At 41.4% G+C, this 23962-nt stretch overlaps 1 protein-coding gene across 1 annotated transcript in view; it reads left to right on the forward strand.

Annotated features, from left to right (window-relative positions):
• The window catches only part of CCDC168 (coiled-coil domain containing 168), a 39213-nt gene extending 30157 nt beyond the window's left edge, over nt 1-9056 (forward strand). The window contains exon 4 of the mRNA XM_064275246.1: nt 1-9056. This exon is cut by the window's left edge and continues 20163 nt beyond it. Coding sequence (XP_064131316.1) covers nt 1-8374 — 8374 coding nt within the window. The 3' untranslated portion in view covers nt 8375-9056.
• The last annotated feature ends 14906 nt before the right edge of the window (nt 9057-23962 follow it).

Below are 23962 nucleotides of genomic sequence, written 5' to 3' on the forward strand. Positions count from 1 at the left end.
CATACCACCCCCATCTCATCTAAAATTAGATACAGGAATGAAAATAGAGGAAAATATAATGGAAATAAAACGAAACTCTCTTTCAGAACTGTCACACCAGAAATCATCCGATGCAGTGAAAACAGCTAGTAAAGAGTCCATTGGGGGTGATATCATTAGTGATGCACAAAAAGCAGAAAAATATATGCTACAGAAAGAAGAGGATAAAGTACAGACATCAGCCACAGGAGAAATAATACATCCAAGAGGTAAAGATTTGAAAGTAAAGAAAGCATTTCCACAGGACCTATCATTGAACCTTAAGGAAGGTAAATGTGAAAAGGAAGCATCCTTGACCACAAATTGGGTTCATGAATCTTTTCTAACTCACCATGAGTTGGACAAAAGAATAGAAAGAGAAAAAGATACACGAGAAACAACAAGATCCGCTATTTTACAACTACAGCCCCAGAAATCATTTGATTCCGGGAAAATAGCACATACGAAGTCAATTGGGAATGATATCCCAAATGATGTAAAAACAGTACAGGAGTACAAGCCAGAGACAGGAGAGGAGAGAGGAAAACCATTAAATGCGAGATACATAACGCACCCCAAAGGCACAGCCTCCAAGGCAAAGAAATTACCACTTTCACGTGTGTGCAGTATCACTAGTGGACCCCAAACTAGAGAAGTACAGATGAATATAAAAGAGAAAACGGGATATCTACAGGAAAGAAAAGGTAAACGAGCAGAGGTGCTGACAATACCGTCTCAACGTCACTTTAAATTAGACACAGGTGCAGAAAGCAAGAAAGACAAACTAAGAGTAGCAAGGTCTTTTCTTCCACCGCCATGTCACGTGGAACCATCAGTTGCAGGTAAACAAAAATATGCAATGTCGACTTTGAATGATATCTTAGGTGATTTACAAAGAACAAAATACATGAGACAAAGAGAGGACGAAGTAAACATTGCTGTTGAGAAGGGCATAATGCGTCCTAAGTACCTGGCTTTGAAGGCAAAGAAATCACCCCTTTCCCAAACACTCAATACAAAAGAACTTCGGTTGACCATTAAAGAGCAAGAGAAAAGGGGGCAGGAAGGTAAAGGTAAAACAGTTGTGATCCTGAGCAAAACTTGTACTTTTGCAACTTCTTCAACTCACCTTAAATTAGACACAATAAAAGAAGAGGGTGAGCTAGGAATAATAAGAGACTATGTGCCACATCTTGAGCTCTGGGAATCATTGGCTTCTGGGCAAAGAGCATCTACAGAGTCAGTGGAGAGTAACATTTTGAGCCCTACAAAGAAACGAAAACGACATCTACAACAGAAAGAAGACTTAGTAAAAACAGCCACGAATGGGTTGATGCACCCCAAAGACACAGTTTTCAAAGCAAAAACATCACCACTTCCATTTATGTTCAGCATCACTGAGGATGGTTCTCTGACCAAGAGAAAGGAACCACAGTGGAGCATTAAAAGGAAAGTAGAACTGGAGCTGGAAAGAAAAGGAGAACCTGATGTAATTCTGACAAAAACTCATACTTCCATGCCTTCTGCATCTCACCATAGATTGGATACAAGAATCAAAGTAGACAAAGACTCACTTAAAATTGCAAGATGCTCTCTTTCACAATTAAAGATTCATGTACCATCAGATGCAGGGAAAATCAGATGTGCAGAGTCAAATAGCTCATATAATGTAATAAAAACAAATCGGCATATGCCACATACAGAGGCAAAATACAGCGAAAAAATGGAAGATAGGAAAGGTATAACACTCCCCAAATTAATAACTTTGAAATCAAAGCCATCCCCACATCTATCCAATAGAAAGAAACTACCTTTGAATATTAAAGAGCGAGGAGATAAAGCTCAGGAAGGCAAAGGTAAACCAGGAATGGTTCTCAGAAAAACTTCTGCTTCTGTACCTTCTCCATACCTTAAACGGAACACTAGAATGAATGAAAAAGAAGGCAAACTAGGAATAACACAATCCTGTTTTCCATCACCAAAGAGTCAAGATCCATCAGATTCCTTCAAAAAAGCATATAATGAGTCAATTGATGATTATATGTTATGCAGCGGAAAAGGATCAGTACGGTCTATAACACAGAAAGAAGAGGAAGATAGACTCAAAATAGATATGAAAGGCAAAATGCTCCCAACAAATACAGATTTGAAGGCAAATAACTTACAGTGGGAAATTGAAGAGCAAGAGAGAGCGTTGCAGGAAGACAAAAATGAACTCGTTCTAGGTCTGAAAACCATTTGTGTCTCTTTACTTACTCTACCACATCTTAAATATGATACAGCAGAAGGAGAGGGATACATGGTAAGAATTACAAAATTGCCTCTTCCACAACTAAAGTCCAAGGAATCATTGGATGCAGAGAAAATAGCATATCCTGAAACGATTGCTGGAAAACTCTCAAGTGATGTAAAAGAATTAAGAGAACAGATGCTACAGCGAGAAGAGGATAGAGAAAAAACCGTGGATATGAATGACATAGTGGCTCCCAATGATATGTATTTAAAGGCAAAGAAACCACCTAATTTACATACACACAACCTAAGTGACATGAAAACTAAAGAGCAAGAGGAAAAGGTCCAAGGAGATAAAGGCGATCCAGATAGAATGTTGACTAAAACTTGTGCTTCTAGATCTTCCCCACCTCTCCTTCAAATGAATAACAGAATCCAGGAAGAAGGCATGCCAATATTAACAAGATCCTCCTTTTCACAAGTCAACGTCCAAGAATCATCAGATTCTGGGGAAGTAGTATATGCAAAGCCAATGACTAGTGATGTCTTAATCAGCCTGAAAAAAGGAAGACAACATATGCCAGAACAAAAGGAAGAGGATGGAGCGGAAATAGCAAACATCGTAATGCTCCCTAAACATCAAGAAGAGAAGGTACAGGAGTGCAGCCATGGACCTGGTGTGCTTCTGACTCAACCTTCTACTTCATTGCCATCTCTGTCTCACCTCAAATTGGATAAAGAAATACAAGTGGATGAGGAAATGCTAGGAAGTACAGGCTCCATTTTGCAGACAATGGCAAATGCAAGGGAAATCATACTTAGAGAATCAATTGATGGTGATATCACAAAAGATATCAAAAACAGAAAACAACTTATGCTTCGGAAAGAAGAGAGGGACAGAGAAAAAACAGTAGCTGAAAGAGACACAATGCAACCCACAGCTGTAACTCTGAAGACAAAGAAATTACCTCCTTCAAATGGGCTCCATAGAACAGAACTGCATCTGAACATTAGAAGTCAAGCACAAAACGGACAGGAAAGTCAGGCTAAACCACCACACGTGGTTCTAAGAAAAATTTATACTTCTGAACCGTTTCCATCTGACCTTCAACTGGATAAAGGTACACAAGTAGATGAAGAAATGTTAGAAATTAGAAAATCCTCTCTGTGCCCACTGCAGCTTTCAGCAGCATCAGATGCAAAGAGAATAGAGGCAATTGATGGTGACGTAAGGACGGCAAAACAACATATGTCACAGAAAGAAGAAAGGTACAAGGTGAAAACAGTAGACAGGAAGATGGAGATGCATGGCAAAGGTGCAAAGAGTTCACCCATTTCACATATGCTTAATACAACGAAACTGGTGTTAAATATTAGAGAACCAGAGGGAAAAAGGCCTGAAGGTAAAGATGAACCATGTGTGGTGCTGACAAAGACTTTTCTTCCCATACCATCTGCACCTTCCCTTTTTACGGATTCAGGAATCAAAATGGACACAGACACACCAGAAATCACCGGACCCTCTCTTCCACAACAAAATCACCAGGAATCGTCAGATACCCAGAAGCTTGCAAACAGAACGTCCACTGATGATGATAATGAAAATAGTTTTAAAAGAACGGAACACCATTTGCCACAGGAAGCGACGGTGCAACCGTATACCTTAAACTTTCTGATCAGTGTACGGCACAGTGAGGAACCTCCGCGAGTGAAATCAGAAGGAGATCTGAATCGCTCAGTCTTAAAGTCACAGGAAGAGGACATTTATTTCACAGGATTCGGTACTATAAGCAGTAGGAAAAGGCTGGAATGGCTCTTTACAGGGCAAAAGGCTCAGCCAGAAAAATACAAAACAGAAACACTTAGCACATTTAGTCCAACTAAAATTAGAAAAATGCGTCCTAAGGTTTCAGTTCCACTGTCAAGGAAAGTATCCAAGGAAAACTCTGTCACATTTGGCACTCCTGCAGGTTCAAAAGGACCAGAATTGTCTGTTTCAGAGCAAGATGCCCTGCAACGAGACATTTCATCAAAAGCATCTCTAGAATCTATGGATTCATGTAAATTTGTTAAGCCAGGAAAAGGTGTACAGAGTAACAGCAGAATAAGCCAAGTGCTTTCTCCCCAGGCGTTAGTACCCCAGACAAAAAAATCATCAGAGAAAATGAATGTCACAGAGTTGAATACCTCCCAAAGTATGGAAGAACAAGAAATGTTCACGAAAAAGCAAATGGAGCAGCAGTCTGCGAGTAAACATGAGAGCATGTCCAACTCTATCTTTTCTCTTAAGTTTTCACTTCAAAATGGAGAGCAGAAGACAGTACTGGAAATAGATGTGAACAAGAAAACTACAGTGTCCCCTAGAGTACTACCAGAAATACAGGATATTACACAGCTTGACGACACAAGAGGAAAAAAAGAGCCAGCAATCCTTGTTTCCGAACTAGTGGGATGTATTCTAGAATCACTTCAGAAATCTCTGGTTCCCCAGTTGGCTTTTCTACTTCACTCTAGAGATCTGGAGGGAAAAAGAGAAAATGACACAAACACTATTCTAAATCTGGAACAGAAAAAATTGGAAATGGACAATAACAGTACCATGAATCAGGAAGAAGAGAAATTAAACATAGATACAAGCAAAGCTGTACAACCAAAAGAGGAGAAAATAGAAACACCCAAGAACAGTACTGTGAATCTGGAGAAGGACAGAATGAAAATGGACTCAAGCCCTACTGTAAATATGGATGACCCATCTGTAAAGGCAGAGGAATCTCAAATTAAGACTCAGGCAATGGCTCATAGCATGGACAACTGCTCAGTCGAGCAAAAACATAAAGAAGAACCGGAAGTGTCAAGTGCAAAGCAAAACACTCAGCCACGGAAACTTTCTCAAAGAACTGTTCTGGATTCATTTTACGCCTATATTCCTCTTTCTTCCAAATTTGAAGGCCGGAAAGGTAGATTAACAATAACAGATTTGAAAAGAGAATTGAGCCCCAACTATTTAACTATGAAAGCTCCAACTCGCCCAATTTCACAGATACTTAGGATCACAGGACATGGTACTCCAAACAACAGAAAGAAATTAGAGTATAACTTCGACAAACAAAAGAAAGTGGATTTGTGGAATAAAGGTGCCTCAGGAATATTTATCAGAAGCCTCTCTGTTTCTACCATGAGTCCACCTCACACTGAAGAAGCAGTAGAATCTGAGACAAACTCAGAAAGGGAACGGAGAAGCTGTCATTCGAAATTCCGGAAGAAATCACCAATTGCGAGGGCAGTTGCTGAGCGGGCTTCCTCAAGCACTGTAAAAGAAGGGAAACAGAATTTTACAAAAGCAGTCCCAGAAGATTCCCAGCCATTCGGGGTTGATGAACAACAAATGAAGAAACTTCTTAGTGTCCAGGCGAACCTTAGTGGTGAAATAAGTAAAACAAATTTAACTCCACAAACAGAAGAGGTTGTTCCAGGGCATGGTGCCTCAAAAAGTATAAAAGAACCTGGTTTGCATATTATTGATCAAGAAGAAAATATAACCGAACTCATTCTGGAACCCACAAAGTGCCCAGTGGTACTTAAAGATCCAAAGGAAAATGTAGATACACATAGGGAAAGTCCCATAAGTATGAATGTTCCACCTCTAGGCGTGGAGAAATCACAATGTGGGATACAGCTCTCTGGTACCATGGAGTGTGCTTCACCACCCAAGCAAAAGGATTCGAACGAACCAGTATGGGACACAACCATACAAAAGATGCAACAACAAAAAGCTTTACCAGGATCTGTTTATTCCCCCGTGCCCGTACCACCCCAAACTGAAAGGAATGAAATGAAAATAGTGGCAGATGGTACAAGTACAGAAAGTTCACTTCCTGTTAGTGAAGAAATTAAAGATGTCCTTGAATCCCAGGGAAAAAATATGATGGCTGAGAGGAATCAAAAGTTTGGCAACCAAAGAGACGAGTCTTTAGAGGAACAATCACTAGCTTCCGTCAAGTTCAAAGACAGAGTTCCTGCTGATAAACTGGAGAAAGTGCAAGACCATGAACCTGATGACTTGAAGTCGTCAACAACAGCATATCCCAAATTGCAACCAACACCCTTTTTTGATTTTACTACTGAAGGAAGAAATAAACTCATTAACCCCTTAGATTCAAAAGCCCTTGAAATAAAACTGAGTCTGATACCAGAAATAGCAGATAAATCCTTCCAGAAGTTGGACACTCATCCAAAACAAGCTCTTTCAGAAGAAGATAGCAGTTGGGGGCCGTATCCAAGATACAAAACAGCGTGTGTTATGTCTCTAGAAGGGATTGATACTTTGGAACTTAATTTAAGACAAAAAGAATCACCTGTCCGCTGTATGAAGCCACTGATTGTTAATGTTTCAAGTGGCAATGAGGAGATGATTACAAAGTTAAAGAGTGCTCATAAACTGGTATTCGGTGGAAAATCCTCCATGACCCCTGCTGGTAATGAGATGCCATCGCCTCATGTTCTCAATAACTGCTCAGTAGAAGAAAAAGATAAACTTCTCATGCACTTTTCTATGAAAACATTGGAGATTCAGATGAAAGCATTTCCCAAAATTGTAAGAGAATCCTATGCAGCGGCCAGTGTTCAGGGCAGAAGGAAACCTTTATCGAAATGTATTCATTCTGCTGTCAAAGTTCCAAAACGAAGAAACAAAGTTTTGTTATTGTTTGAGGAGAAATCTCTTCATAAAATAGATCTTGATTTACAATACAAATACCTTTGTTTTCACCTGGGCCTTACTGCTGAGAGTACATCCCCTCAAACAAATGCACTTCCCCAACGTGAATTAAATACAAGTACGATACGTAAAAAAGTAGACGATGTTGGAGAAAGTCTTCATCTGCCAGTTGATACAAAACCGTTAGAACCACGTATCTCTTTCAGAAACCCAAGTCCTCCTGAAAGCTCATCACCGATCGGAAAATTTCCAGAGCCGACTCAGGTGGGTGCTTCTGCCTCTGATCTGCACAGCACAGTGCTAAAAGAGACTCACGTGTCAGAATCAAAACCTCCGGCAACTCCAGAAAAAGATAAAGAATATCACGTCTGGTTTCAAAAAACAAACACATACAAATCTTTGGACTTTAAAACTCAGGGAAATGTGAGTTTCACTGATACACATTCAACTGAGATTTCTGAAGGCATTACTGATGTTCAGACAAATATGGAGAGCTCAGCTAACGTAGAAAAATGTCCGTCTCTCGAAGTATATGAGAGTGAGGAATACATATTTTTAGAAGCCAGCCCTTATTTAAGTCAGGAACCACGAAGTATTCCATTTGAATTACAAGGAGTCATTCCTCTGGAAAATATCAAAACTGATTTGAAACAATTCTACAGTGAAGATTCACGTTCCCATAGTATTAGAGGCTGTAAAAAACACACCTTAATTATGCCACCACGTTCTTATAAACCCCACAAAAAGAAGAAATATAGATCATCTTCCAAAATGCAATCTCCTGGTTGGTTTTGCCATAGTTCCTTAAATACTGCAAAAATTCAGTCCATGTCATCTGTATCGTTCAGCGAAGAGAAACTCTCATGGACTACAACAAGCAAAACAAGCTACTCTGTTGTTCCCTTAACTCAATCAAACATCAAATTACATCTTGCAGAAAATCAAGGCAAACCTCACACGCATCTAGAAAGCACAGAAAAAAAGAAGCCAAAATTTGACTTATTTAGAAAGAACAACATTCACTTGGACTGTGATTATGGTTACACACTAAGTAAAGAGAAAAGGCCAAGAAAAAAGAAAGTGGGTAATTATGAATCAGAATTTTCAGAATGGTATTTCCAAAGCAGACATAAGTCAGCGTCAAAACCTCAACAAGAATATATCAACCACCATGCTGCAACAAACCAAAGCAAGCCATTTTTTTATGCCTGTATACCAGCAGACTCGATGGAGGTCATTCCCAGAACCATCCGCTGGACAGTTCCTACCAAAACCTTAAGGAAGAGAAACTTCAGAATTCCCCTGGTGGCAAAGATGTCAAATTCCTGGAATATATGGAGTTCATCCAAAAAGTTGTTGGGGTCATTCTCAGGGTCCTTTAGCTCAAGTCCAGTTCATCAAAAGTGATATTACAATATCTACATTTCTCTTAAGTGGAAAGCTGGTTGCTGTTGGGGTATTCTGTAAGAAATAAAACAGATGCTTTCTTCATGAAGTGTTGTCTAAGGTGATGTATTTTATTTCTACATTAGCCTTGTACAGTTGTTTCAGGGGGTTAGAATGGGAAGCCACCTGACTGGGTTTGTTCCTACCATGCACGAGGTCTCCCTTTAATTTATGCTGCCTTCTTATAATTCTAAGAGAGAAGCCCTCACTTCATCCTACACCAACGATTGAAGGGTGAGTCAGAGGAACTGCAGCCCGTGAGCCCGAGAGCGAATGGCTAGAGAGGTAGGAAGGCAGGGACATAGAAACTAAAAGAGGGAGAATTTCAAGTAAGCATGAAGGCTCAACAATGTCAAATGATACACAGCTCTGAGCTAAGTACTGAATTATGCCTATTGGGCTTGACAACCAGACTGAATATTTTAGTATTTCTTATTGCAGAGAATTTTTAATATACACAAAAAGACTCCAGATAGTGTGATGGACCTCTCTGTACCCATCATCCAGTCCCCAAACTTTCGACCCATAGCCAGACCTGCCTTATACACTTTCCATCTACTTCTGCGTTAGTATTTTGAAGCAAATCCCAGGTATATATCATTTTGTCTGTAAATGTTCTATTATGTATCTGCAAGAACTATTTTTAACAAAATCATAATACCATGATTAATGTCATCAAATATTCAAACGACTTCTAATTATCTTATAAATGTAGTAATTTTTAAACAGTGAATTGGGATATGAAGAAAGTCACATTGTGCTAGGCCTATTAAGTCTCTTTTAATCTATAGGTTTCCTGGGCCATTGCTTTGGGTTTTTTTTTTTTCCTCGCAATTTTTCAAATTGAAGAAACCAGGTTGTTTGTTCTATAGCAATCAGCATTTTACTGATAATATCCCCACGGCAGATTGATATTTAATTTAATTTTGGATTCCTAATTGCTCCTATAAAATGCTGTAAAATAGATTACACAGTGTCGCAGCATTTAAAACAGGATCTGTTGTTCCGGAAGATTGCCTGTCACACCAGGCGGCGTAAATTAGAGCTGTTAGAAATAGCCAAGTTTCTCACCCTAAATGATAGGGAGGGATTGTGGGCCTCGTTCTTGTATTGTGAAAGAACTATCAATGAGGCATCAGATGTCTATTTATCAAAAGTGGCTTAATTCCAGTTCTGTGTAATTAAGTGAAAGCAAAATGGAAACCATGGTTGCCACCAACCAGGAATAGCTGGCAGACCTTGATATTCTTTAATATTCCCCAAGTTATTTTGCCAATCCTAAAGCCCTAAAGAGGTCACTGTCATAAATAAAGATTATGAGAAGCAGAGAGGCATTGTTTTATGCATAACTGACAATGGCCAAAAGTGATCCAGGTGAACATACAGACTCAGAATGTGAAGACGGGGAGCGCTCGTGCTATGATTATTATAATGAAAAAGGTGGCACGTAACTATGTTAATATTTATTTTTAAATATTGTACACTTTTTTCCTGAAAAGCTGTTAAATTGGTACATCCTACATCTCTGAAAGCTGAAAATCAATCAAATATGTTAATTAAATTCTTGACCATTTGCTTAGGACGGATTCCAAAATGTGGCATTCTATGCAAAAGGGTATGAGCTTTCTAAAAAGTACTTGCACGCCGGCGTCATACTATTGCTTTCTGGAAAGGTTATCCAGAGTTCCTGTCTCTATGTAGAACCACCAGCTTTAGACACCTTTTTAAATTTGGTGTGTTTTTGCTGGGTAAATAGATACATGTCATTCTTTAACTAACTAATGAGGGTTTCAGTAGCTTATTACCTTTTCTTCTGTCCATTAATAAAGGTATAACTTCAAAACAAAAATGCACAGTTCTATGAGTTATGACAAACGCATATAGTCACGTAATCGCCACCAGAGTCAAGACATAGAACATTTCCATCGCTGCAAAAAATTGTCCCGTGCCTTTTGCAATCAGGCCTCCCCCGGCGTCTAACTAATAACCACTGTTTTCTTTCTCTATAGTTTTGCCTTTTCCACAGCTCTGTATAAATAGAACCGCACAGGATGTGGTCTTTTGAGTCTGACTTCTTTCACTTGGCAAAATACTTTCGAGGTTCCTCCCTGTCATCTGTATCAGTTGTGTGTTCCTTTTTATCGCTGAGTAGTAGTCCATTGTATGAATAGGTACCAAGTGTCCATTCACCAACTGAAGACCATGTGCGTTGGTTCCAGTTTTTGGCAAGAATGAATGAGGTCACTATAAACATTTGCGTTCAGGTTTTTGAGTTGTCAACATCTTCCAACCAAAGACCACCAGGAATACAACCGTGATTGAACAAGTTCGTTTCATTACTCCACACTGATTTTTGTGCAGTACTTGCTTTTATTTCGACAGTGACTGAAAACTTAAAAATTAAAATTACATAATAAAATTATGTAATTGAAAGGAATGTAGCACGATCTGACATTGAAACTGTGAATTGTTTCGAGCTAGTTGTTCACACAATGTCCAACAGATGTCACTGTGTTTCTCTCAAAATTTTAAAATAGTCCATGTCGCCACAGGACATGGGTTTGGAATGCTCGCCTTAAGTTTAGCGCAATACTCTATTTTCTGTAGTTTGTTCAAGAGCAGGTCTTCAAGAACAATAGGACGGGAAGGGGTGGCAAGAGTGGGGGGAAAGGAACATCTGACAGTGGTAAGAGACCAGAGCTGAATTTATTGAATTCTGCCATCAGATTACCTACATTCCCGCAACCATTCTAACTGGAATCATTTTAAATTTGTGACAATAAAGCTCTGATAGGCCTGAAAACATTTTCCTGGTCCATTTATGTCCCAGCTCTCCTAGATGACTGTGGCTTACCTTCACTTGTCTCCTTACACCTCAGACACAACCTACCCCATCCTCACCAGCGGGTGGCTTCCTGCTTCGCTGAGAAGTGAAGAGACTTTCAGACCCCCTCCACCACGTCTACACCGATGCACTCTACCTCCTTCCAGTACCACAGAAAAACAATCTTTGTTGCTATCTCAAGCCAGGAGCTGCATTTGTGCAGTGGATGCCAACCCTTCTCATCCACTCAGATAAAAAAATATATATATATTTCTCCTCTCTCTGCACTAAGGTGTCATTTTTTCACTGTACGGACTCTTTCCCAACAGCATACATGTTATGTCCTACATACAAACCAGCTAGGTACTTTAGGACTGAAGGAAAGACATTGCAATGAGTTTCTTGTTTTATTTTTTCACCTGTATATCCTGGCCTGGGAACTGGAGAACCCCAGAGCCTGGAAATACCAACAAAAGGAGCAGACAATTTTTAAAAAGCCAAAGGACTGGGAAAAGGGAAGTTGAGCAGGACAGAACCCCTTTGATATAACTTGCCCTACTCCAAACAAAAAACAAAAAACCCATTGCTGTCGAGTCTATTCCAATCCATAGCAACGCTACAGGACAGAGTAGAACTACTCCATAGAGTTTCCAAGGAGCAGCTGGTGGATTTGAACTGCCAGCCTTTTAGTTAGCAGCCATATCACTTAACCACTGCCCTACTCCAAACACCACATACTCACAAAAAGAAAACCACACACTTCCCTCTCTCCCCTGGGTTCTGTGCCCAGCATTGGTAATGTGGGAGGAGCTTTAACTTCCGTCCCTGTCCTCAAGTAATGACACACCTCCCCCTCCTTATCAGGCCATGTACTAGGAGTCCACAGAGACTGTGGGTGGACCTCAGACTTGCATCCCCACCCTGCAGTAATAGGCAGTGCTTCTAAACGCTCGAGTAGAGAGTGAAGAGAGAATTACAAAGAGGATAAAGAAGACAGCTAGAGAAAAGAATTCTTTATATGTATACAAAGTTTTGGGGAGTCTCCCAGGTGACCTACCCAAAAAAAAAAAAAAAAATTTTTTTTTTTTTTTTTTTTAAAAAGAAAGTGAACTACAGGGTGGAATGCCACCAGGATTCAGATTGGCTCTCGGTAGCTTTTTACACATTGGTTTTTACACATTTGTTTTTGTAAGCTCTAGGTAGCTCACACATGGGACAGAGCAGAATAGTATGGCAAAGGCCTTGAAAACTAAAATGACTTCTGAACATCAAAGCAAAAGTGAGCCAGGATGTGTGTTTTAAACCTAAATGAGGTTACTACCTGAAAAACTAGAAGATTTAAATAGGAACAAGATTCTCATAACAACACTCAAAATGTCCAGACACAATCAAATATTACTCATCATACCAAGAACCAGGGAAATCTCACCTCAAATGAGAAAACACAACCAAAAGATGCTAACACCAAAAAAAAAGCCCAAACCAAACCCAGTGCCATTGAGTCGATTCCGACTCATAGCGACCCTATAGGACAGAGTAGAACTGCCCCATAGAGTTTCCAAGGAGCGCCTGGCGGATTCGAACTGCCAACCCTTTGGTTAGCAGCCGTAGCACTAAACCACTACGCCACCAGGGTTTCCCTAACACCAAAATGATACAGATATTAGAAGTATCTGACAAGAACTTCAAGGCTGTTGTCACAAAAATGTTCTGATGAACTATCTTAAAACAAATGAAGAAAAGTCTTATAAAACAAATAGAAGACATAAAGAAGTATCTAATGGGAATTTTAAAACCGAAAAAGTAGTTTTTTTTTTAAGTTTTTTTTTTTTTTAAGTAAATAATCAAAAACTCACTGTATGAGCTCAATAGCAGAGCTAGCTATTTTCTAACAGGTTGTTGTTTTCTGACAGGTCAAATTTAATAAAATACAAAATATAAGGCTGATGTTAATTTCTAGAAAATTCCAGAATGTATGGTTAAACAAATGGATTTTAGCTGTCTAAAAACAAATGGATTATTATGAGGATTAGATAAATAATAAGCATGAGACTACTGACAGTAACTGTCAAATCAACGTTAGTTTCATTTATTCCTGCTTTCCCCATCGTTCTCCCCTTTTCCTCATCAGAAATTTACCTTGTTTTCTAAAGAAAATATTTCTTTTTGCAAAATATTTACAGACTAATTGACAGATATCTAGAATACTTGTTGTTAGTTGCCCTTGAGTCAATTCCAACTTATGACGACCCCCTGTATGTAGAGTAGAACTGCTCCATAGGGCTTTCAAGGCTGTGACCTTCTGGAAGCAGACTGCCAGGCCTGTCTTCCAAGAAGCCTCTGGGTGGGTTCTAACTGCCAACTTTTCAGCTAGTAATCAAGAGCTTAATTGTTTGTGCCACCCAAACCCAAAAAAAACCAAACCCACTGCCATCAAGTCGATTCCTACTCGTAGCAACCCAACAGGACAAGGTAGAACTGCCCCACTGAGTTTCCAAGACCGTAACCTTAGGAAAGCCGCCTGCTACATCCTTCTCCTGTGAACAGCTAGTGCGTTGATGCCACCGACCTTCCGGTTAGTAGCCCAGCGCTTAAACCACTATAGCACCAGGGCTTCTTCTGTGCTGCCTAGATAAATTAAAGAAAATTTAAACCACTCATATTCCTAATAATCAAAGATAATCAGGTTAACAATGTATGTGTATCTCTCTGATTTTTCCTTCTAAAAATTACATACAGTACTTTTTAAAAATTATATCACTAATTATTAAAATATGACATGCATACAGGAAAGGGCATAGATCAGTGACTTTTCACAGTGAGCACACCTGATTTCACTACTTTTTGACCCGCTTTTAGACTTAACCATGCATCATGTCCATGACAACAGTATGGCAGAGTGCTGGAGCCGGGCTCTGCAGCCAGACTGCCTGAGATCGAGTCCTGCTTCGCACCTTCCTAGCGATGGGATCTGGGGACAGTTATTTAACGTTTCTGGGTCTCAGTTACCTCATCTGTTAAATAGTTCCCCCTCTTATGAAGATGGAATTCAAATAAACCCTTTGCCATTGAGTCGATTCCGACTTATAGCGACCCTATAGGACAGAACAGAACTGCCCCCTAGGGTTTCCAAGGAGTGGCTTGGTGGACTGAAACTGCTGACCTTTTGGTTAGCAGCCAAACGCTTAACCGCTTTGCCAGTGTTACAGTCTGGGACCCATGGACCCCAAAAGTGAGTCCTTGTCTTGCCCACTCGGGGAGACTTCGCTGACTTTTGAAAGGAAAGCCTTTATTAGAAAATGAAAGCACTGCGCAGTGGGGCAGCAGCTGAGTGCATAGCGCTCTAGCAGGCTACTCCAGCGCACAAGACTTTGTCTCAAGTTTTTATTCGCTTAAAAAAGGCAAGTGGGGTAATTGCGAATCAGCAGCTAGGATTTCAGATGATACCTTAATTCCAAGCACTCCGCCCGTAAGATGGGGCACGTGACAAAGGCTTCTGGGAAGGCTGGCAGCACTTAGTATGGGGTGTTGCACCTGCGCAGTCCTTCCTGTAGTGCAGCTTCGATTCCTGTCTGGGGTACTTGCGTCAGGTAGAAGTCATTCGTCGGTCACCTTGCGGATGTCAGCGCATGCTCCGGGGACCAGGTCGGGCTAGTCCTTCCGAAAACCATCTTACAAGGGCGTACATTGTTCTTTCCTGATCGCACGTTCCAGGATGAGGGTTTTATGTCATTAGCCAAACACAGAGTATCGTCAGTTAAGTTGCAAGTTGCAGGGCTCCTTGCCTAAGGGCTCAGTCCCTGTTTCTTCCCTATCCCACCACCAGAGCGCCAAAGATAGAATTAGTTAATGTAGATAACACGCTTAGAATGATAGCTAACACAAGAACACCAATAAAACCGAAAAGTACCCGTTGCAGTCCAGTCAATTCCAACTCGTAGTGACCCTATAGGACAGAGCAGAACTGGCCCGTCGAGCTTCCAAGGAGCAGCTGGTGCATTCCAGCTGCCAACCTTTTGGTTAGCAGCAGAGCTCTTAACCACTGTGTCACTGGGGCTTCTACACCAATAAAGGTAGTTATTGTAATTGTGCAATATTCGGAGAGCCTGTTCTCTCACAGTACTTAAACCTTCTGCTGTGTGCATGACAGTCATTTTTTCCCCTTTTAGGAATTAGTTTAGCTTCTTTAAGATTTTTTTTCAATTTCCTCACATGCAATTACCTAAATGGAAAATTATTTTCCTAATAAGTCACATGCTTCCATTCCAAGTCAGACGCCTTCACCTGGTACCAAGACTACAAAGCACCCCAAATATCCCCTAACCTATTGCGCTCCTTGGAAACTCTATGGGGCAGTTCTACTCTGTCATACAGGGTCGCGATGAGTTGGAATCAATTTGACGGCAGTGGGTTTGGTTTTGGTTATCTTTCTAAACATAAATCTTTCTGTTTTCTGTAAACACTCCTAAATCAAGCTGTACTTACTCACCTGTAAACATGTCTTGTTCTTTTCTGTATCTGGCTTTGGGCTTACATCTTCCTGCCCTTTTGAAATGCCTTTTCTCTCAAGCTTTGGAAATTTTGCACATTCCACTATGTTGAGCTTTCTCTCACCTCTGAACTCCAGCAGTGAGTAGATTTAATGACACGAAAGCATCATTGTTAATCTTTTTTAGATTTGATAATGGTATGGTGATTATATTTTAAACTGTAGAGGTATGTAGTGAAATATTTATGGGTGGAATCAAAATGTCTGGATGAGTGGATACTTGATGGAGGTATAGATGACACAGGGTTAGTCATAAATGGTTAATTGTTGAAGCTGAGAAATGGGTACCTGAGAATTCATTAGGTTTTTTCTTCAACTTTTATGTGTTTGAAATTTCCCATGATAAATCTTTTTTTTTTAATATATGAGTAACTCCAGTGTATAAAAGACTAGATGATCTTGAAGTATGGATTGGACAATGTGTTGTCTTGGTTAGGAGGGTGAGCTCTAGGGTCAGACTGCTGGGTTGGTGTCCAACCTCCACCACTAACCAGCTGTATTGCCTTGGGAGAGTTATTTAACATTTCTGTACCTTAGCTTTCTCACCTTTAAATGGAAATAACACAGTGTTGGTGAGGGTAATGGTGGGAGTTGGAAGTGCAGCGTTGGTGGTAATTGAGGGGTAGCTGTGGAAGGGTAGCAGTCAAAACGTGAAGGGAAAAGGGACAGAGGTGGCTGTTATGGGTGCTAAAGGGACTGGGGCCATATTAGCAGCAGTTAGTGGGGGCAAAAGAGTCAATAGTGATCGGCAGGCTGAGATGGAGCTACAGGTGGAGGAGGTAGAAAAACAAGAGGAAGTAAGAGAGATCATATAGTCTCTGTGCTCTTGGGACAGTTGCCCCCGTCTCTTGATCATTTCTGCATTGACAGTAACCTCCATTATCTGTGGAAAATAAAACAAAACAAAGCAGAATAAAACAAAAAACCAAATAATCTTGAATAAAGCTGAGAATGGGCTCCCACTAGCAATCTGAACCAATTACTGTCAGGAAAGTTTTATGCCTGTGCTATGAAATTTAGGTAACAAAATGCACCTGCAAAAAGAGTTGGCATTTTATATGATAGAGAACTACCTCTCGGATGGAACTCTTAATTTCTATTATGGTAGCCACTGTATTGGTTGTATAGACCAGGGCTTCAAACCACTTCTGTCCTAACCCCTGAGAATTTGCATTTCTAACACATTTCCAGGAAGTAAAACATAACAATTGCCTGAGGACCTTGTTAAAATGTAGATTCTGATTCAGTATTTCTGGGGTGGAAATACAAGTTCTCAGCAGGAAAGTTGCTAGGAATGCAGAATGAACCAGTTTGAAGCCCTGGTGTAGACTAATGGTTCTCAAACTTTAGCATGCATGAGAATCAACTGGAGGACCTTTTAAAACACAGAGTGTTTTGAACCCCTTTCTCAGAGTTTCTGATCGATTAGGTCTGGGGTAAAAAAAAAAAAAAAAAAAATTAGGTCTGGGGTGGGACCTAAGAATATGCATTTCTAACACTTTCTCAGGCGATGCTGATGCTGCCGGTCCTGGAACCATTATGGAGGCTGTGTTCTGCACTAGGCCATCTGGCTCTGTGAGTGAGTGGAGGACAAAACCCACGAGCTGCCTTGGCTGCTGGTCACATGAAGTTGCCACTGCAGCGGTGCTTTAAGGGTCTAAGGCTTTGCTTGTGTTTTGGTGTGGGAAGCAATACTAACCACACTGTTGATATACCCCATTCCACCTCTTTTCAAGTGGGAGAAATAGGCTAAATGAGGGAAACACGTGAGGCAAAATAGACTTTAGTCAAAATTCTCTTTGATAATTCTACCATTTTTCTGTGAAAAGAAAGAATATAGTTGACCCTCCAGTCAAGAAAACTAGATTCTAGGCCCTGCGTTGACTCTGTCTTAGTTGTATGGCCTTAGACAAGTCACTTAATCTCCTGGATTTTGTCTTCTCATCTGTAAAATGAAAGTGTCAAATTACATGGTGTTTAAGGCCTCTTCTTGCCCTAAAACCCATGTCGTATGATTCTAAGTCAGAGGAAGCATTTATATCACCGTGGCAAATTGACCAGCTTATATTTGTGGTGATTGAGTTCCTTTGGAAAGTTGTTCTCGATGGGTAAAGGAAGGTCTTAGTGAACCAAATTTTCTCTTGAAAGTAAGGTTTCCAACAGTTTCTAGCAAATAGTATTCAAGGATATTCTATTTTTCCCTTTTTCTTCTTTATCCCTAATGTTAATGATTTCTTTGATAAAACTTAAGTCATTTATTTTTAATTGAATGTTTTTCTTTTAATGTGCATGTTCATGTCCAAAGCTGAGGGGGCAGAGCTGTGGTCCCAGCAGACCTGAAGGCTGACTCCCAGGTTTGAGGTGCCTCTACGCAGAATCCAGAGAGTGTGGCCAACACCCAGATACTGAAGGGGAGGGCCCTTGCCAGATAGTCCCGGAGAACACAGGGTTATTCTCAAGCCTTGAGAGCTAATGTAATTTGTTCTGCTGGGTTTTGGGCTTGCTTGGTGCCAGTGTACCCTTCTTTCCCTCCAATTTCTTCCGTGTGGCAATTCAAACCCACTCAGCAGCTTCATGGGAGAAAGACCTGGCAATCTGCTTCCTTGAAGATTACAGCCTGGAAAATCCTATGGGGCAGTTCTGCCCTGTCACATGGAGTCACTAGGAGTCAAAATCGACTCAACGGCACCCAACAACAACACTTGTTGAAGAAAGAGCGAGCCTCTTCTGGATTGGCCCTTATACCCTTTACTCTTTCTGTGTTGGACCTGCAGAGCCCCTCAGAGCACTTTGCAAAACACTAAACGACACTAATGCAGACAGATGGGGCTCCAAGAATGTGATGTTCCATCAGTAGTCAACATAATTAATGAACCATGACAAATAGAACTAAAATGTTAACTTATCCCAAATTAACTGAGCTAAAAAGAATGTATCACACACAGCCCAGTGTCTCGTCTAAATGTAGACAATACAGTCATCGCTGTGCTCAGACATCTGGTGATAAACACTGTGGGTACTTTGGAACTTGAGTGAGTAAACACAATGTCAAAGCCCTGGAAAAATGACTAGCCAACTGAGAGGACAGACCAACAATGCTGACCAACACCTAGAAGCAAGTTTTGCCTGTCCATTGAGGAGACCACCAGCAACCAAGACCACTGTGTGCATAGGGGAGGGGAGGCCTTGGACTAAAGACCCTATGTGTTCTCTTATACTTGGAGGAATCCTGTAAAATCAGAACTGATGTTCTGACATGAAGCTAGGTAGGTCACCCATTTGCTTAAGAATCACAGGGTTTTTGAAGTGGAAGAGGCCTCCGTGTCATCATCTAACCAACCCTCTCAATTTGACTTGATGGTTAGAGGAGAGGGTCAGAAGTATTGGTTTATGGGCTAGTGCCCTATATATATATAAATAAAAACAAATATACATATATATATATAATTTTACTTTCTTCCTGGGCTAGTCCCCAGTCCTGAATTAAACTTCAGAGGGGAAGGAGATGGGGAAGAGCAATTCCGTTCCTTTGCTGCGACCTAGATAAGGCTGTACGCAATTTAACATTTCATTTCATTTTAGAATTCATAGTCCCCTGCCAGGAGAACACACACCACGGAAGTCATATTTCCCAGACCAGAAACCAAACCAGTTGCTGTCAAGTTGACTCGACTCATTGCTACTCCAAGTGTGTCACAGGAGTACTGTGCTCCGTGGGGTCTTCGTTGCCTGATTTTTTTGGAAGTAAATTGCCAGGACTTTCTTACAAGGTGTCTCTTAGTGGACTTGAACCACCAACCTTTCGGTGAGCAGCTAAGTGTGTTAAGCACTTGCACCGTTGAGGGGCTCACTTTCCCTAATTTCATTTTGGGGCTTATATAAATTTCATATTTGAGGTGATTGCTGATGTTCCTGAAACACTATGAAATACCTAATCCTGATCCTCTCTGTACAACATATAAACATATCCATAGCTTCCCCAGCAACTCAGATATCCCCCCTAAATATCCACAGAAGGACGTTACTGCATCTTAACAAGCTCATTAGAACATGCATATCATCATAGGATTAGAAGGATTATTACAAAGTAAGCCCTATCGCCCCTCCTCGCTGACAAAATTAGATTGGAGCTCTGGAAGGGAAAGCTTGCCCTTCATCCAAGAATCTGAGCGGGTTGTGAGCTGCTGTGCAGTGAGCTTCTCAGGCCTCAGCATTGCTTCTGTGTCCATCATGACGTGACATGCCCTCAGTTCTTCAGAGCTCAGCTGTCGCTAGCATATCGTTTTCCCAAAGAAGAAGTTGCAACATACTCTCTAAACACTAAACAATTCTGTCCTGATGTACATGATAAGGCTATATGACCCTACAAAGGAGCCCTGGTGGCGCAGTGGTTAAAGCAATTGACTGCTCACCAAAAAATGTTAGTGGTTTGAAACCACCAGCAGCTCCACAGGAGAAAGATGTGACAGTCTGCTCCTGTAGAGATTTACAGCCTTGGAAACCCTATGGGGTCACTATGGGTCAGAATCGACTCAATGGCAGTGGGGTTGGGTGACTAGTTCATTAGGGAAGTTCTGTTCCCACACATGGGAGGGAGGGGCTCCTCAACTAACCATCAGTAAGCACAAAGCACTCTTGATACACATTATTATATCATTTAATCCTCACACCAACCCTGTAAGGTGGTATCATTACCCCCATTTTACAGATGTGCCAACTGAGGTTCAGAGGTAGACTAACTCGCTGAAAGTTACCAATTAAGGGGCAGTGAGTTCCACGCTCAATCTGTTTCCAAAGACTTGGTAGAGAACAGAATATACAATTCCTGTTCTTTTAAAGATCGATACAAGATTTCAAAGATGGCTACTTCAGGCTGGGTTTTCAGATGTAGAAGGGGAGGCATTCACTCACCTCCAGTTAGCCAAAGTTTCAGACCTGGTAAGCTCAGGTCTCCTGTCTGCCTTTCCTTGAACTTCCTGCTGCACTCCTGTTTTTGCAAAGCAGCTGCTCCTCCCAGACCAGCGGAAGCGGATGGGGAAGGGGAAGAGCTGGTAGCCAAGAGTTTGGGCCCAGCTCTGTAACTATCTGCCTAGCCTTCCTGGGTTTTGTTTTGCAAAATACTTGAATGACTAAATGTGCAATTTTTTTTATTTTTCAATTTTGAGAATAATTCTAAGATTCCCATAATTAAAAAAAAAAAAACAGTTGCTGTCAAGTCGATTCCAACTCACGGTGACCCCATGTGTGTCAAACTACGACTGCGTCCCATAGGGTTTATAGTGGCTGATTTTTCAGAAGCAGATCACCAGGCCTTTCTTCCAAGGCACCTCTGGGTGGATTCACACTGCCAACCTTTTGGTTAGTAGCGGAGCACCACGGTTTGTACCACCCAGGGACTCCTTTTCCCATAAAACCAAAAACCAAACCCATTGCCATCAAGTGAATTCCAATTTATAGCGACCCTATGGATTACCAAGGAGCAGCTAGTGGATTTGAACTGCCGACTTGGTTAGCCGCTGAGCTCTTAACCACTGCACCACCAGGGCTCACCTATTCCCCAAAATAGGTAATCAATAGGTCATTTCAGCGGTCTCCTTCTATCCTATCATACCATGATTTGCAGTAAGTTCTCATGGAGCCCTTTTTCACAGCTCACAGAAGTCCACTGTGATGCCTTTCTCCTCTGATTCATTGTTTGTCATATAAAATACAGTTTAAACAGTTACAGGTCCCAGGACAAGAATAGGAAGAGAGACCCACATACCATTTGTCTAAATCTGTAAGAGTTACCAATCACGCTAACAAGCTGTTACATAAAATATGACCTATCCTTCTACCATGACAAATAGACCATAGAGCCCTGGGATGCCAGGTTTCAATTTAGGATTCTCAGATTTCTCGGAGATCTGCTCTGAAATGTCAGGGTACATGGAGGGCCACTCTAGGCTGGGACTCTGGCCCACAGCTGCCCCGTTCCTTTTCTACCCCTGGTTCTGTTCCCACAATGAAGGAAGAGGGACATCATGCTCACCAGTGTGTATGTACCAGCACACACATACAAGCTCCATCAACCCCCTCCCAAAGTACCACCCCCCCCGCCCACACACACAGCTGTCCCTTGGCTGCTGCTGAGCCCTGGGGAATACACACCACCAGAGTGTTGATCCCTGGAAATCAGATCTGGGGAAGAGGAACATTCAGGCCCTGGGTTGGCTCAGGACCGTTCGGGCAGAGTACTCTGAAGTCCAAGAACCTAGAGCATGGTCCAGAAGAAGGGGCCCCAACTCAGGGTGGGAATGATCTCTTGCTTCTCCCTCCATTCACACACACCAGGCACTCCTTGTCTGGAAGTTGAGCTGTGGTTGGGAGAAAGCCAGGCCCTCTAAACGATTCTTTCTTTCATCTTTATTTTACCTTAATTATTCCTCACTTTTACTTCCCCACAGTTCCTCTTGTCAGATGAGATATTTCAAAAGTTTTACTTTCTGTTGGTCCCTGCCTACCAGGTTTAGGTAAGATAATTTAATATTTTACTTCCTGACTACTGACAGGTTTTTCTTTGCAGAATGTTTTTTCTATGACAAGAAACCATATTTAGCACTTATACAGAATTATATAAACCCAGACAATCTATTACCAACCTTTTAGATTTAAGCAGATATGATCAGAATCAAAGCACAAACTTGTTTCCTCTCAACTCATATTTCTCCTTCTTGAAGCCTATTCTCTGAAGTAGTCAAGGATTTCATTTTACTTGGATCTACAGTCAACACCCTTGGAAGCAGCAGTCAAGACATCAAAAGACGCATTGCATTGGCAAATCTGCTGCAGAGGACCTCTCTAAAGTGTTGAAAAGCAAAGACGTCACCTTGAAGACTAAGTTGCACCTGACCAAAGCCATGGTATTTTCAGTCGCATCATATGCATGTGAAAGCTGGACAATGAATAAGGAAGACCGAAGAAGAATTGACGCCTTTGAATTGTGGTGTTGGCAAAGAATATTGACTATACCGTTGACTGCCAGAAGAACAAACAAATCTGTCTCGGAAGAAGTACAACCAGAATGCTCGTTAGAAGCAAGGGTGGCGAAACTGTGTCTCACGTCTCACATACTTTGGACATGTTGTCAGGAGGGATCAGTCCCTGGAGAAGGACATCGTGCTTGGTAAAGTAGAGGGTCAGTGGAAAAGAGGAAGACCCTCAACAAGGTGGACTGACACAGTGGCTACAACAATGGGCTCAAGCATAACAACATTGTAAGGATGGTGCAGGAACGGGGCAATGTTTCATTCTGTGGTACATGGGGTCGCCATCGTCAGAACCAACTCGACGACACCTAACAACAACAACAAAGCCGATTCTCCAATTCATTTGTGGCTCATTGTAGCTAGATTTCACTAGTATGTTCACCCCTTAAAGTATGAGTGTTATAGTTTCTGAAACCGTGTATATCTGCATATGTGTTTCATTTGCTACCTAGATAGGTGATACTTTGGTGAGTATGGGAAACTTGGATTACAACCCTTTCGAGCAGTAGTTTATATATACCATTCAACTATCATCTAGCCTCAGTTGATGACATGACACATTCAACAACACGATAAATCTTTTTCTTTGGCAAGCTGCTTATTCTTCAGTTTGGGAGCTATGATGGTTAAGTTTGTGTGTCAACTTGGCTGGGCCATGATTCTCAGTGGTTTGGCAGTTATGATGTAGTTTGGCAGTCATATAATGATGGAATCACTTCCATGATGAGATTTGATACAATGTGATCACCTTCATGATGGGATCTGCTGTGAGTAGCCAATCAGTTGAAAGGGAGTTTCCTTGGGGGTGTGGCCTGCCTCCAATATAGGTGGACCTTCTGGCATAGCTCGCAGGCTTTTGCTCCCTCTGGATCCTGTAGCTGGCTTCTCTTCATCTGACCTCCAGTTCTTGGGACTTGAGCTAGCAGCTTACCCGCGCATCTTGGGATTCATCAGCGCCTGTAGTCTGTGAGCCAGTGGCCTGCCAGTTTACCTGCTGATCTTGGTATTTATCAGCCTCTGCAGCCTGTGAGCTGGAGGCTTGTTGTCTGACCTGCCGATCTTGGGTCCATCAGCCCCTAAAGCTATGTGAGTCAGGAGAAGCCTCCAGCCTGACCCATGGATTTGGGACTTCCCTGTCTCTACAACCA

Source organism: Loxodonta africana, chromosome 23 (genome assembly GCF_030014295.1).
Source record: "Loxodonta africana isolate mLoxAfr1 chromosome 23, mLoxAfr1.hap2, whole genome shotgun sequence".
NCBI classification, from domain to species: domain Eukaryota; kingdom Metazoa; phylum Chordata; class Mammalia; order Proboscidea; family Elephantidae; genus Loxodonta; species Loxodonta africana.